The sequence below is a fragment of the Centroberyx affinis genome, unplaced genomic scaffold (assembly GCF_046629955.1).
Source record: "Centroberyx affinis isolate AG114_WGS23_722 - 3 ecotype Tasmania unplaced genomic scaffold, CSIRO-AGI_Caff_v1 ptg000804l_1, whole genome shotgun sequence".
Lineage (NCBI taxonomy): Eukaryota > Metazoa > Chordata > Actinopteri > Beryciformes > Berycidae > Centroberyx > Centroberyx affinis.
The window spans coordinates 24171-38391 of record NW_027279407.1 but is presented as its reverse complement, the minus strand read 5'-3'; the positions used below and the strand labels follow the sequence as shown (position 1 = coordinate 38391).

At 41.3% G+C, this 14221-nt stretch overlaps 1 protein-coding gene across 1 annotated transcript in view; it reads left to right on the top strand.

Moving 5' to 3' along the window:
- Window positions 1–1396: 1396 nt before the first annotated feature.
- Window positions 1397–14221, top strand: part of LOC139644933 (calsyntenin-2-like) — a gene marked incomplete at its 3' end in the record, with an annotated part of 36989 nt that continues 24164 nt past the window's right edge. The window contains exons 1-2 of the mRNA XM_071520471.1: window positions 1397–1439; window positions 2175–2297. Of these exons, the coding sequence (XP_071376572.1) occupies window positions 1397–1439; window positions 2175–2297 (166 nt within the window). The remainder of the gene's footprint in view (window positions 1440–2174; window positions 2298–14221) is intronic.

Sequence of the window (14221 nt, the reverse complement as noted above, 5' to 3'; positions counted from 1 at the left end):
ACTTTTAAATGAAGATTTTACTTTCTGTGTTGAATAAAACAAAACAGTAAATCCCAGGAAAGCTGTAACTTACAGCTTAAAGCTGTACCTATAATCAATACACCCTAAGAACTATTTTCCTGAGCTTAGGCCATAAAAGTGAGAGTGCTTTAATCCATTGATTTCCCAGTGTTACATCTAAAAAAAAGATCCAGGTGTAAAGATACTTAAAGATCAGTCGAAGGCAGACTTCCACTCTGTACCGCACTCTCAAGCAGAGCAGAGCAGAGTCATGCTGTGTGCTGCAGTGCTCTCTATCTCCTGCATGAGCGTGAGATGAGACTCCTATAGTCTGAATCATGTCTTCTCTCGTGTTTCTTTTTTGCTCCCTATAATCTGCTCCCCGCTCTCTCACAGCAGGGCAAGGTCTTTGTCAGTGAATGAGCGAGACAATGGTAGACGAAGGCAAGCATTCGTTCATGAAATACAATACATGGGCACAGTGATGGATGAACCAATCCAAACCACTGAAAATACATTGTAAAGTTTGTTAAAAATAAGCGTAAGCGATCAGTTTTTCAGTTCCTGAAAGGTTGACAAGTTTTTTTCCCACTTGCCAACTTTAATTTTTCCATTCATAGTTTTTGCTTTATACTTTGTACTCCCTACAGCCTCACCACCCATCTCCCATTTCACTTTGACCCCGTTCTGTCTGCTCAATCTGGTGCCGAAGAGGGAAGAAAATGGAATAGTAGGACAAAACTACTGATATTTGTCCAAAGAAATGAAAAGCTGTGAGAAGGTTTTAGGAACAGTGCGAGGCATTTTAAATCACTGCCAGCTGGACGCGTCATCTGCTCATTGGAATGAGACAAAGTGTTCCTCCTCAGTGGATTGAAAGGTCAAGTTAACATCCCAGCTCCCCACAGGCAGGGACACTTTCACGCCAGAGATCTGGAGCTGTGTGTGTGTGTGTGTGTGTGTGTGTGTGTGTGTGTGTGTATACACATCAGCATGCGCACATGCACATACGGTTGCTCCTGTGGCTCGTACATCCGTCTCCATCTATTTGTGACTTCCTGCTGTGAGGAAGTGGGAGGAAGTTTAATTTACACTGTCAGTAATTACGTGTGATGGTGATCAGCGTTAATCTCCAACTCATCTTCTCGACTTATCTCAATCAAGTTTGTGCCATGTGGTTGAATTCTCTGTACTGTCTAGCATTGGGAGAGAGAGGCAGAGAGAGAGGGAGAGTATGAGACATTGAGACATAGAAATAGAGAAAGAGAGGTGAAGCACTGAGACCAGGACAGCTTCAGAGGTCAAAACAGAGATTATAGGCTGACTTTGGTAATGGATGTCTTTGAACTCTGTGCGTCTGTGTTTCAATGTAGATTCTGTAGTTCAGCATATCAGCATGCCTAGGTTAAAGAATACTTCCAAGAATTGCACCACTGAGAGTAAGAGTGGATAGATACTACACGGTTTTCCTGAGCTAATTAAACTAAACTTTCTCAGGATATTGGGAAATAGTATGAAGTGGGAGTTTTGCCCCGATTTTCAAGGTTCTTCTGTTCTGTTCAGTTCTGTTCTGTTCTGTTCTGTTCTGTTCTTCTCTTTTCTTCTCTTCTCTTCTCTTCTCTTCGCTTCTCTTCTCTTCTCTTCTCTTCTCTTCTATTCTCTTCTGAGGGACTGTGTTATTTATGGCATGCGGTAGTGCTTTGTCAGAGAATACAGAGCCCTTTTTCAAAGCAAGACGTCCATAAATGTGAGGTTATACAACACACGGCTATAACTCTCCTTTCACTGCATCCTATCCTTCAGTCTTCCTTATTGCTGCTGTCTGTAAAAACCTCAGAAATCGAAAACATACCACGGGCATGATCACAACATGAAGTTGAAAAAATTTTTAAAACAAAATAACTCTCTCCTCATCTGTTGGAGTGACTCAGCACATTTAGATACAGTGAGGTACAATAGAAATAGAGCCGGCAAAACGAGTGCAGGGAGGTACAATCATGTACAATAACGCTAGAAAAGGAAATGTACATCTGACCTCAACAAGGTACATGGAAAAAGTACAGTTATAAAACAAGACATTTATTTCTTTCTCTTGTTCTCTTTTTTCTCCCTCCGATCCAACCCTTCCTCCTCTTCCTCCTCCTCCTCCTCCTCCTCCTCCTCTTCTTCCATAGTGAACAAGCACAAGCCGTGGATAGAGACGTCGTACCATGGCGTGATCACAGAGAACATGGACACGGTGCTGCTGGACCCTCCTTTGGTAGCTCTAGACAAGGATGCCCCAGTCCCCTATGCTGGTAGGACACACACACACACACACACACACACACACACACACACACACACACACACACACACACACACACACACACAAGTGCACACACACGAAGGCACAGGCACACACGCACCTATACACCCACGCATGCTCACATGTGCACACATAGAGACAAGTACTCCCACAAACACCTACACACATGCACCCATGCCCGCACACACACACACACACACATACCCACACCTACACACACAGAAGCATGTAGAAGCACACACACAGACACACACACACACACACACACATACAAACACACACACACACACACACACACACATACACAGGCATCTACATGCACACCCGCACACCCACACACACCCAGACATTCACACATGCATGCACCTATAAACCCACACCTGCAAACAAAGACACCTATGCACACACACACACACACACACACACACAGTACACACACTCATACAGACAAGCACAGTGGCACAGACACCCACATATCAACACACGCACTCACATTAACACACTTACACACACGTCCACCACACCCTCATAGTTACAGTATACACACACTCACTTTCATTCTCACTCTCACCCACCCACACACACACACACACACACACACACACACACAATGTCTGTGAGCCTGTATGTGTGTGTGACAGTGTCACTTTCACACACACATACAGGCTCAGACGAGGATGCTTCTGCACCCTGTGCAGGCGCTGTAGCAACTGCACACCACAGGAGAAAACAGATGATCCAACACTTCTCTGTACTCACTGTTTGTCATGGAGACCGGAATTCCATTTATCACCCTTAGCAGTGCAAAACAAATGATTTTCTTTTTGGTATTTTTAAAGAGTGCTTTCTTCTCATCACTATGTAGAATTGCTCAACACAGATAAACAATAAATTCCTGGAGCCATCTGTCATTTTAATCTCTTCTTTCTTCAAATAATCACTCCGAGGGCAGTAGGCTTGAAAAAACACTTTTTATAGCTTTTTCTCTTTGTCTCAGATTGTCTGCCATTGGATACATTGGCTGAACTGCTGTAAATCTACAGAGTCTCTGTACACACTTTTCACATCAACAGTATTCTTCTCACTGTGGTGTGTGTGTGTCCATGTGTGGGATGGGTAGATGTAATGGAGCAGTGTTGCTATTCAGAGTGTGTTGCACCAAAAGATTCAGGGTGTGTTACAGCAAAGGATTAATCTTTAAACTGGACTCTGCATCCAACTTTTTAGTTTAAACCTTCTTTTAAATATTAGATTAGTTTTTACTTCAAAGCTAGATTAACTTTTGCTCCAAAACTCCAATTTACTTAACCTTTGTTCAGGGGTTAGGAACAGTATGAGGGATGTTTGAGGCACATGGAGGAAAATAAGAGATAAACGACAGATTAAACCCAGTTTTATAAAAGTTTTTTGCTTTCATATTCCAACAGGCTTTACTAAACTATGCACCAGTTTATTTTAAATCTACTGTAGGTTTATTTGTCTTAAATGTAGTTTTACTAAGGTCTGATCATCATTCATCTAAAACCTAACCCTAACCCTAACCCTTAAATTACATTAAATTAAACCATGTTGGTGCAACCCAGCCTCAGTCTCATAGGCTTTTACTTGATACTTATTTTTTTGTTCATAGCCACCATTAATTGATTTTCTAACACCATTAATTAATATCTAATACTCATTGTCAGATATATAAAAAAGCAAAATAGACTCAATAAACTTGAACTGGGTGCCTTGCCCTGGTTAAATTTATAGTAGATTATTGGGACTGGCCCATGTAGTGAAATGCGATCTCTGCCTTCTTACCATCAGCCCTCGCTGAAACTCTTGTTACTGTGGACAAACTCCCTCTAACTTGTTGGAAAATGCTTGCCACAGCCTAGCAGGCCAGTAACATTTCTCTGAATAGTCCATGAATAACCCAGGACAACACTTCTTCTATTTAACTTTTTATTGCTGCACAGATGTTTCAGGCAAGATGCTTTCCTCAAGTGTGCTTAAGGCTGTGTGAGAAACAGGGCCATAATGGTTCCCATTAAACCAGGTGGTGTGGAGCTCAGCGCTGAGGGAGCCCAAATTGTCTGGTTCAGTAATGGAACAGGTACACATGTAGTAATGACAGTATGATATCGTTATAAACCCCTCTGGATGATTGTTTCAGCTACTGTAAGTGATTATGTTGTCTAAGCCGAGCCGAAACCACAAAGCCGTCACACAGGTACAGCCAGGTTGACAGTGACAGGAGGGAGAGAGAGGGAGAGGTATAATTAGACAAAGTATTCTGAGCCTCAAAGGCAAACGAAGAGGCTTTTTGGCAGCTAACGCTTAACAGCTCATTATGGCAAAATGGCTCCTATTAATCCCAACGCTGACAGCCATGGAAAACTGATACTCAGCTATTTTTCTCCCTCTGTTTTCCTTTTTTTGTGTGTATTTGTTCCATTGCCACAGCCATATTTTGCAGTTTTTCAGTGTTACATGTGAGCTGTTCTGTAAACAATGGCCAAAGACTGCTGACCTTGAAGAGTGTGAAACAGCCTGAACCCGTGTTAAAGGCTCTTTTTCTGCTTTTCCTCACAGGGTCCTTAACACATACTGTATGTCACATGTACTGTGGCATATATACTGTATATGAAGATATGATTAAATGAGATTGTCATATAATTTATTAGATCTTTGAGGACGATTTACTCATCAAAAGTAGGAAAAAAGAAAAAAGAAAATACAAAAAATACTTTCGAAAAATAACAACATGATCACATGAAACACACAATAAAAATTCTGCATGTGAGACAGTAAGTAATAAAAAAAGGACCAAAGTTGTCTCACTGCAAAGATATTAGATCCAGCTATCTTGATTCATCTTCTTTTTTTTCCCACATCACAAAAGTCATGATGTATAGTAGAAGATACAAGTTAGAGAAGTTTTATCTTCTCCAATCAAACAGTGCTTATTTTACAATAAAAATAGCGCAACTCAGCAACCGCAACTGTGTGGCTGTGAAGATTTAATGGCACCACATTGAGCAGGCAAACAAAAAAGGAGGTGATTTTTTGGAAGCTCAGTTCAATGTCCTGTATTATAGTTCTTCGAGTTTTCTCTTTTATTCTACTTTGTTTATCTCTTGAGGTCTGGGATGTTACAAGTGCAATGTTTCAAAAGTAAAATTAATGCATTACCAACATTATAACATAATCTCATTGAATGTAAATTGGGCTAAATAATCTGATCAAAAGAAGCAAAATGATAGCTAAAATAAAAAAGAAGAGGATGAATATAGCATTTTGGCAGGAAACTCATCTCTCTGGTGCTGAACACGAAAAAAAAGGGCTTTGGGAATACTTTCTTCTCATCATATAAAAATGGTAAAAAAGGGGAGTTGCCATATTGATCTCAAATTCGATTCGGTTTGAATTCATATCTGAAATAAGCGATAAAGAGGGCAGATTTGTTCTGATAAAGGAGAAAATAGACCAAAAAGAGGTGACAATATTTAATGTTTATGTTCCCCCTGGGAGTGATATGTCTTTTTTTTAGAAAGGTGTTTGATTTGATTGCATCAGAAACATACGGGACCCTTATCTGTGCAGGAGACTTTAATATGCTTCTTAACCCTTTATTAGATACAACCAATAGGAAAAGAAGAAGGAATCCTACTGAAAAATATATAAACAGGGTACTTAAAGACCTGGGACTGATTGATGTATGGCGGTCCATGCATGGATCAGACCCAGGATACACTTTTTATTCTGCATGACACACAGTCTATTCAAGAATAGGCTATTTCTTTATGTATAGCAAGGATCTACACAGTCCTTAACATACACAAAACCCAGGTTATGACATTTAATTACACTCCCACGCAAGACTAAGGTCTTGTAAGCAAGTTATACAATGGCATCACATCACTGAATAAGGACACTACAGACTATGTGAAACAACGATGGGAAAAAGAGCTGGACATTGAAATAACTGAAGACATGTGGCTGAATGCCTGGGAAACACAGTCGTCCTCCACCAACTCCCGGACCTGGAGAGACTTCTGTTGGAAAAACTTGATTCGCTTTTTTATCACTCCTAAACAGAAGTCTAAACAAACTGGCACTCAGCTATGTTGCTGGATGGAATGTGGAGAAATCATGGTTGATCATGCTCATGTTTTCTGGTCCTGTCCGGACCAGACTTTTTGGAAAGAAGTAGCAACAATCATCTCAAAAACCCTGGATTTTAGTATCAGTACAACATTCACTTCCCTCTATCTTGGACAGATCATACCTACCTCCTAAAGATTGTAAAAAGGCCATTACTAAATATTGGCTTCACAAAAACTGCCCTACTGCTGGCCTCTTTGTCAATATTGTTAAACACCTACATCTTCTGGAACAGATGACCTACTCCATATGGCTCCAAAAAGAACTGGGAGAAAAATGGTGTGTTTATTTAGCCAATAAGACAGATCTTTCATAATTATTGTATGTATGTTCAATATTTTATTTTAAATTAGGTGAATTTGCCTTGATTTATTGATGACCCCATGACCTCATATTTGTTTGCTTTTTTATTTTTTGTTTCTTGTTTGCTTTTTGCTTGCTGTCCTGTGATTTTTGATTGTTTTTCTCCATGATTAACACTTGGCTTGTTGACTGGAGAAGGTCGAGGCCGGTAAAATATTGCTGGAGAGGCAAAGAAGAGTTGTGCAGCGCTGTTGACTGGCGATATTTCTCTCCTGGAAGTTCCTCATGCCATGCTGTCTAATGGATGAAACCATACAATCGCTACCAAGGAGACTCGGCAAAAAATGGCCATGGAAAGAGCAGCTCTGTCCTAATCTATCTTCCTCTGTAATTGTCTACCGCCTCAATTCTCCCTCTCTTTCACACGCAATCACGCTTACCCCTCCTCTGTTTTCCCCTTCTGTTGCCTCTTTGCATTTTGCATTTCTCTCATTCTCAATCTTTTAGAATCTTTGTCAAGATTTTGTCAATCTTTCTCTATCACTATCGCTCTGTGTCTCTGTTTCTCTCTGTTTCTCTGTCTCTCTCTTTCTCTCTGTCTCTCTCTCTCTCCACCCAGTGCCTCATTCCCCCCTTCTCCATCCAGCCCCCCCCCCCTCCCTGTCTCGGCGCCTTGCTCCTGGCCGGCCTATGCAGGCAGTGACTTATGCATTACAGACACTCTCATCAATCCTGGTTTTGTTTTACTGCAGAAAGGAGTGGGCTGTCCTTCTGGCTCCACATTAATTGCAGTGTGGGAACACAGACCAGGATTGTTAAGCACTTTGCCTATTTTCTCCTCTCCGCACTCCTCTTCCCGCCTCATCCTTTATTCCCCTTCTCCTCCCCAGCCTTCCATCACTGCTCCTCCTCTCCTTGCCTCACACCCATCTCCTCCCCTTCTCCTTACTCCAGTACTCCACCTTTTTATCTATACCTTTTTTTTGTTTCACTCTTCTCCTTCCCCTCTCGCTCTTTCCTGCCCCCTACTGCGGCGCCACATTTCACTTTGATGTAAACTACCCACAGTGGGCCTAACTTGGACATTATACGCTGAGACAAGCGTCTCGGAGATGAATTGTTATTACCGCATGCCGTGATGGCATCCTCTATCCTCTGCCCCCCAACGCCTCCCTTGGAGCAAAGGAGTGTGGGTCGCGTAGTATGTGCTGATCGAGCGTTCTCAATCAAATTAGCATGAGGAATGGTGGCAGTGGACTCTAGGGTGCTGCGAGGCTAGCAGGCAGTTTCATTTGCTTATTCTTTATCACAAGGCCACAGTTAACGGGCACGGATTCTCCCCATTCATCTTGGTAGCAGAATGATGCACTGTGGTACATTGTTTCCTCTGCAGAACTCAGTGTCGTCCTATCACGCGCAGCATTAAGGAACACAAGTAGACGGGGAATTGGAGAGAAAGGGAGAGATAGGTAGCCAAGAGAGAAAGAGAACGAAAGAGACAGATGGACGATGAAAATTAGAGAGGACCATCAAGAGCATCTGCCGTGAAGAAACATGGGTGATTACTCTTATTAGTTTTGTTTAGTGTGTGTGTGTGTGTGTGTGTGTCTGTGTTTGTGTGTGTGTTCGTGAATAATTCTCAACATTACAGTAACTTTAGGGTTACTGTAACACTAATGTCCTATAATTTCAGTTACATCATCATCATCACCGTCATCATCATCTATTTAATCTCTTAATTCTTAATGAATTCATAATCCACTGTAATAGCCGGGACTATGCGCCAGCTTAATTACATGGACAAAATTTACTGTCACAAATCATTGCTGTCATTTATTTTTTTTATTTGTAAGGAAACAATAATACCCTAACAATTATAGCCTTCGGTGTACTGTACATGTGTGTTGCCCAGGCTATTTTCCAACCCCAGTTTAAAAACAGCAGGATGACATATTGCAATCTCAAAAAGAGCAAAAATGAGAGAAACAAGAAAGTAGAATGGAAATGGGAATACATAAATGAGAAAATAACAGCAAGATAACCTTCAAGTACAATAGTGCTGCAGATCATAACTACAGTTCTGGTTGTGTTGCTGCTCACCCTCCTCACATAAGCAGTCAGTTTCCCTCAGTCTACCTACAATAGGAGCAAACCTGCACTGAGGTGTCAAATGCAGGTGCTAATTAAACTGTAGAGCCCAATACTTTATTTGCAATGTGGCAGACCTGAGAATGCGTTAAAATCAGTTAGCATCAAAGGGGTTGAGCAGTCAGCAGTGAAAGTTGAGGCTGTGACGCACTTCAAAGACAGTGAGGCAAGAGAGGAAGCAAAGGAGAGAGGGAGAGAGATACAAAGAGAGCGGCAGAGAAAAGGGCAGGTGGGGCGAGTGGAAGTCGGATGAAAGAGAGAAACAAAGGTAGACAGGAAAGGAGGATATGCGTCGTCTGCATCTGTGTTTGAGAGTGAGAGAGAGAGTGAGACAGAGAAAGGGAGAAAAGAGAGAGAGAGAGTTTGCGATGGATCATCAAAGGGTGAGAGAGCAAGTATTGAAGAGACTTCTGAAACCACGCAGGTGTCTATCTGCCCTGAGGAGAAGTGGAACATATCACTCTGTGTCTCTCTCTCTCTCTCTCTTTCTCTCTCTCTCTCTCTCGCTCTGTCTCTCTCTCTGCCCTCCTTGCCTTTGTGTAGCTGTTAAATCTCTGCAGTGGGTGATTGTGTAGAGAGGCAGGGCCGCAACATGAAACAGATGCAGAACATCAAAGAGCCCGTCTGCTTTTCAGAGGGCAGACGTCTAAAACCGGACGTCTCTCTACTCAATTTGTCAGCCCTAAGAACGACAAACCAATATCAACAGACCCACTGTACATCAGACTGTGATATAACTTGTCAAAATGTAATAAAATGTCCCTCTAAATGTATTAAAAATGCAATAAAATCTGTTAATGTAATCAATCCCTGTATAAAGCAATAACATCACATTATCACATTTACCAGCGATTATTACATCATAAGGTGTGCAACATATTTTAACTGATGATGTAATAATAATATTAACTAACTAGAAGGGCACTCGGAGAGCGCAGACCTCCACCAAAGTTTGTGCTATTATTGCTTGTTTGTGAGTCGGATCCGGATCTGCTCCAAAATTTTACTGGTTCTTCCTTGGCCCATGCTACACCCTTCCACGAAGTTTCATGAAAATCGGACCAGTAGTTTTTCCATAATCCTGCTAAAAGCCTAACAAACAGACAAACAAACAAACGGCACCGAAAACATAACCTCCTTGGCGGTAATAATGTAATAACTCATAGGGATAATAAGAATGTGATGAGTCAGCAAGCAATCAGCCAGCAATCGGAATCGGCCGATATTCAGTATAAATATGAGATCGGAGAATTCCGATAATGCTTTAATAGTCGCCGATTGCAAAAAACGATCGATGACGCAAAACACGTGAGCCATTTCTCAGCAGAGTTGGTGTCATTGTCACATGCTAACTCACCTCAAAACATGTCGGCGGTGTGGATGTTAATTAAAAACACAAATCTTCATGGACAACCAGTAACGTCACAGTCCGTCATGCCCGCTACTTCCCCTCATTTAATTCTCTGCTTATTTAATGCATCAATTCATCGCATGCCATGTGCGTTTGTTTACATAATGGTCTGCACTCTGCACCGCTGTCTGCGGTGCTGAACTGGACGACGGTCGAGACCCTAACAGCGGAGAGGCAACTGAAAAGTCTCATTTCTCTTTCTCTTAAGAACATTCACTAATACAAAAACAAAGACTGAAACGGATATATATCTTCGGAGGGTGTCTCCATTTATTTAACTCGACTCAACAACACAGGCAAGTGGCAACAGTCTTGTGCTTCGGTTATCTCACTAAATCATGTTACGCTACCTAGAACGCACATGGTTTTGTTTACATAATGATCAAGTAAATATTGAGGTAGAAAAAAAGAAAATGTGGATACTTTTTAACCAGGACTCAATTTGATGGATGAAATGTATGTAAAATGGAAACTGTTAGACCTATAATACTGCTATAGCTGCTATAACAAAACAAATAACTATCGGTATGGCCGATCGGTATTGGCAGATATGGCTCATAGACAATCGGCAATCAGCGATTGGCGGCAAAAAACGTTATCAGGGCATCCCTAGTTATTATATTGTGATTCAATATTATTATTACATCATCAGTTAAAATTATGTCACAGCCCGTATGTAATAATGTGATGTTATTACACACTGTGCTGCTACCAGCATGCCTTGCACAGCTGCTTACATAGAAAATAAATGGGAAACCTGTAAATGACGCCCCTCGTTGAAATTGGTCAAAACGTACCATCAATGAGCTGTCAGAACTGTGTATTGATATTTCCTCCCTGACTAAGGACATGGGGTTCACAGCTACGCCTCCACACCCGTCTCAATCCAGTGTTTGCTCTCAGTAAGAGAGAAGCACTAGCCTTCTTCCTCCCTCTCGATCCTCTTCCTGTTTTTCCCTCTCTCACCCCTTTATTGCAGTAGTTGTTCATTTGGAACTACTTCACACAGTCAATTTCTTCCAGCATTTCCCGAGCACGCCTGATACGATACCATCCTCTTATTACAAACCACAGAGTTACTGGGTTTGTCACATATTATCGATTCTGCTCTCACTTAACCTTGTGCCTGACCCGTGTGTTTTTCCCCCACGTCTGCTGGCTTGTCAATCAGTCTTCCTCCTAGGCCTGTTGTCTGCTGTCTATGCATGAGAAGCTTTGATTGGCTTGAAAATGTTTTATGTTTATTATATCAATGTAGTGGTAGAAACAGTAAAATTGTGAAATTCCCTAAAACAGGCTTGACATTAAGCTTTTTTTTTATTTTATTTTTTTTATTTCTCACTATAATATAGATTATATTACAATATATTACATATATTACAATATTATAAATCACTTGTTGTTGTGGCTGTTTTCCAGCAAGTGTTTCTGCTGCATTCCAAACTGCAGTGTTGACGAATCAGGTTCTGTTCTTTTTTAAGAGATTATATATTCCTCTACTTAACTTAATAGTGCGCAGTGAAGAGGAACAGCAAATGTGGGAAAGATGGGGAAAAAAAATCGCAGTTCAAACCCACTACATTGGCAGCATGTGGTGTGACACTAGGACACCAAACCCTGCTTTGTTCTGTTCTGGCTAATTTTGAAGTAAGGATTCTCCAGTGGGTCAGCCTTCAATCCATATCTGCAGATTTTCATTCAGTTATATGTTCTAAAAATTGGCCAATTATGAGAGCCAATCTTATGGCGTAAATAACAACTTTCTCTGCAGGTTTCGGGAATCATGTAACCTGGCTGATGTCAAGAGCACAGGTTATGTATTGATACCTGACAGGTTTTAGGGCTATAAGCAACAAGTCATCAAAGACTTCAGGGTTAGGGTTAGGTAGTAGTATGGGCTGATTCTGCTCACATGAGATGGGCCTAAAAAAATCCAGATTGGAGCAAAACAGCAGAAGGTTATGTTGGGTTGGATGTGAGTCTTGTTCAACAGTAAGTCTCTGGGTTCAGAGAAATTGATCCGCGAAAAAAGGCTGTCCTGCAAACTATCGTACAGCAATGGGCAGGTTCTTATAGTAAGTAAGTAAAATAACAACAAAAACTTGGTTGTTTCTTGGAACTTGGACTCACACACACACACACACACACACACACACATTCACACACACACAAGCGTATATGCATGCACACTGACAGATGGAGTGAAAGAGATGGCAAGAGACTTTGCATTGGTGACTAAGTACTTTGTAGTCGTGTGTGTGCATGCATGTATCTGTGCTTGTGTGTGTGTGTTTGTGTACTGTCTGTGTGTGTGTGCGTGTGTGCGTGTGTGTGTGTGTGTGTGTGTGCATGCATTCCCTCTATAAATGGTGATAATGTTTCATAAGGATACTAGCCTGTAGTAGCCTGTGTTGTCAACAGACTGTAATGGATTACACATAGCCTGCAGAGATCTCTTATGGTTTACTGTTTGTGTGTGTGTGTGTGTGTGTGTGTGTGTGTGTGTGTGTGTGTGTGTGTGTGTGTGTGTTTGTGTGTGTGTGTGTGTGTGTGTCATCACCCACATCAGTCCCAAATAAGCTTTTTTTTGCCTGCACCATTTACTCTTACACAAAAAGTTTATCGTTTAATTCCTTCCTATTCCTTTTATTGCTAAAGATAGATGTATGGCCTTACTGAACACTATTATTCTGGCTTCCTCTATTTTGCATTATTGAGGAGCTGAGCTACTCTGAACTGGGTTTGATTACCTGCCTGTCTTGTTTCAGTGCAACTAAACTTTTGTCACTGACCTGCAGAAATTTAATGTCTCTAATCCTGCCTTTTAACTGTCTGTCATCATCTACCTATGCATAAAATGTTTCAAGACCCGAGACCAACCAGAATCTACTGTAAAATGTAAAATAAATACACAAACCCCTAGCATAGGAAAATAAGCCCTTCTTCCAGTTCCCGAAGAGACACCGTAACTGTTTGGCACTACAGGGTTTCTGAAGTACACCGACAAACTGTGAAACCTGACCCACATCTACAGTATTCGATGTGGATCACCATTCCTTTCCACTGATGAGTTGAGCTAATTGGATCCATATAAGATGTTCAAAGTAATTACATGTCCAGTAATGCTCCACTGGAACTCTGTCATCAGCGGGGTGTCAGTATGCTCGCAGTGTCAAACAACCTCTTAGCCTCTCAATGATTTTCTGGAGGACGCGGACCCTTCCGTTATTACCCTATTACCCCCTTTTCCCATTCAGCACTGCATCGCTCAATCGTTTCTTGACACCATGTGATGATTTTCAATTTCACGATTGTCATTTTTTGCTGGCCACATCCCTTTTCTTGTCCAGTATTGATGAGCTTATGCCAACATCGGGGAGGGGGTGGTGTGGGTAATATGTGTGTGTGTGTGTGTGTGTGTATCTGTGTGTTTGTGTGTATATGTGTATAATGAATCCCCTGGTAAGGCTGTCTGTTCATTAACTGTCCAGGGATCATTTCATTTAGGCAGAGGTCAGCTGCTGCCCATTTCAAGCACATTAAGCACTTTTTCTGCTGCTGGTGTTCCCATCGCTCTACTTTTACATTCATGCTATACAATGCAGCAAGCTTCCAGGTCAAGGAAACGAAAAAGGCCATTTCACATTTCATTTTCAACAACATTTTCAACAACACATTGGATTATTCAATTTATATGTTCATTTTTAATCAAATTATGCATACATAAGTGGAAAAAGAAAACCCTATTATGGGATTGCATTTTCAATTTTCATTAACATTTCAATAAAGTGAACTAAATGCTTCCATAAAGAACTGCCTGGAGTCAGTTGCTCATCAAGGTTACTGGCAACATGCATGTGTCAGGTTGATGGGAGACAGAGAGCACTGCTGACAAGTGCTGC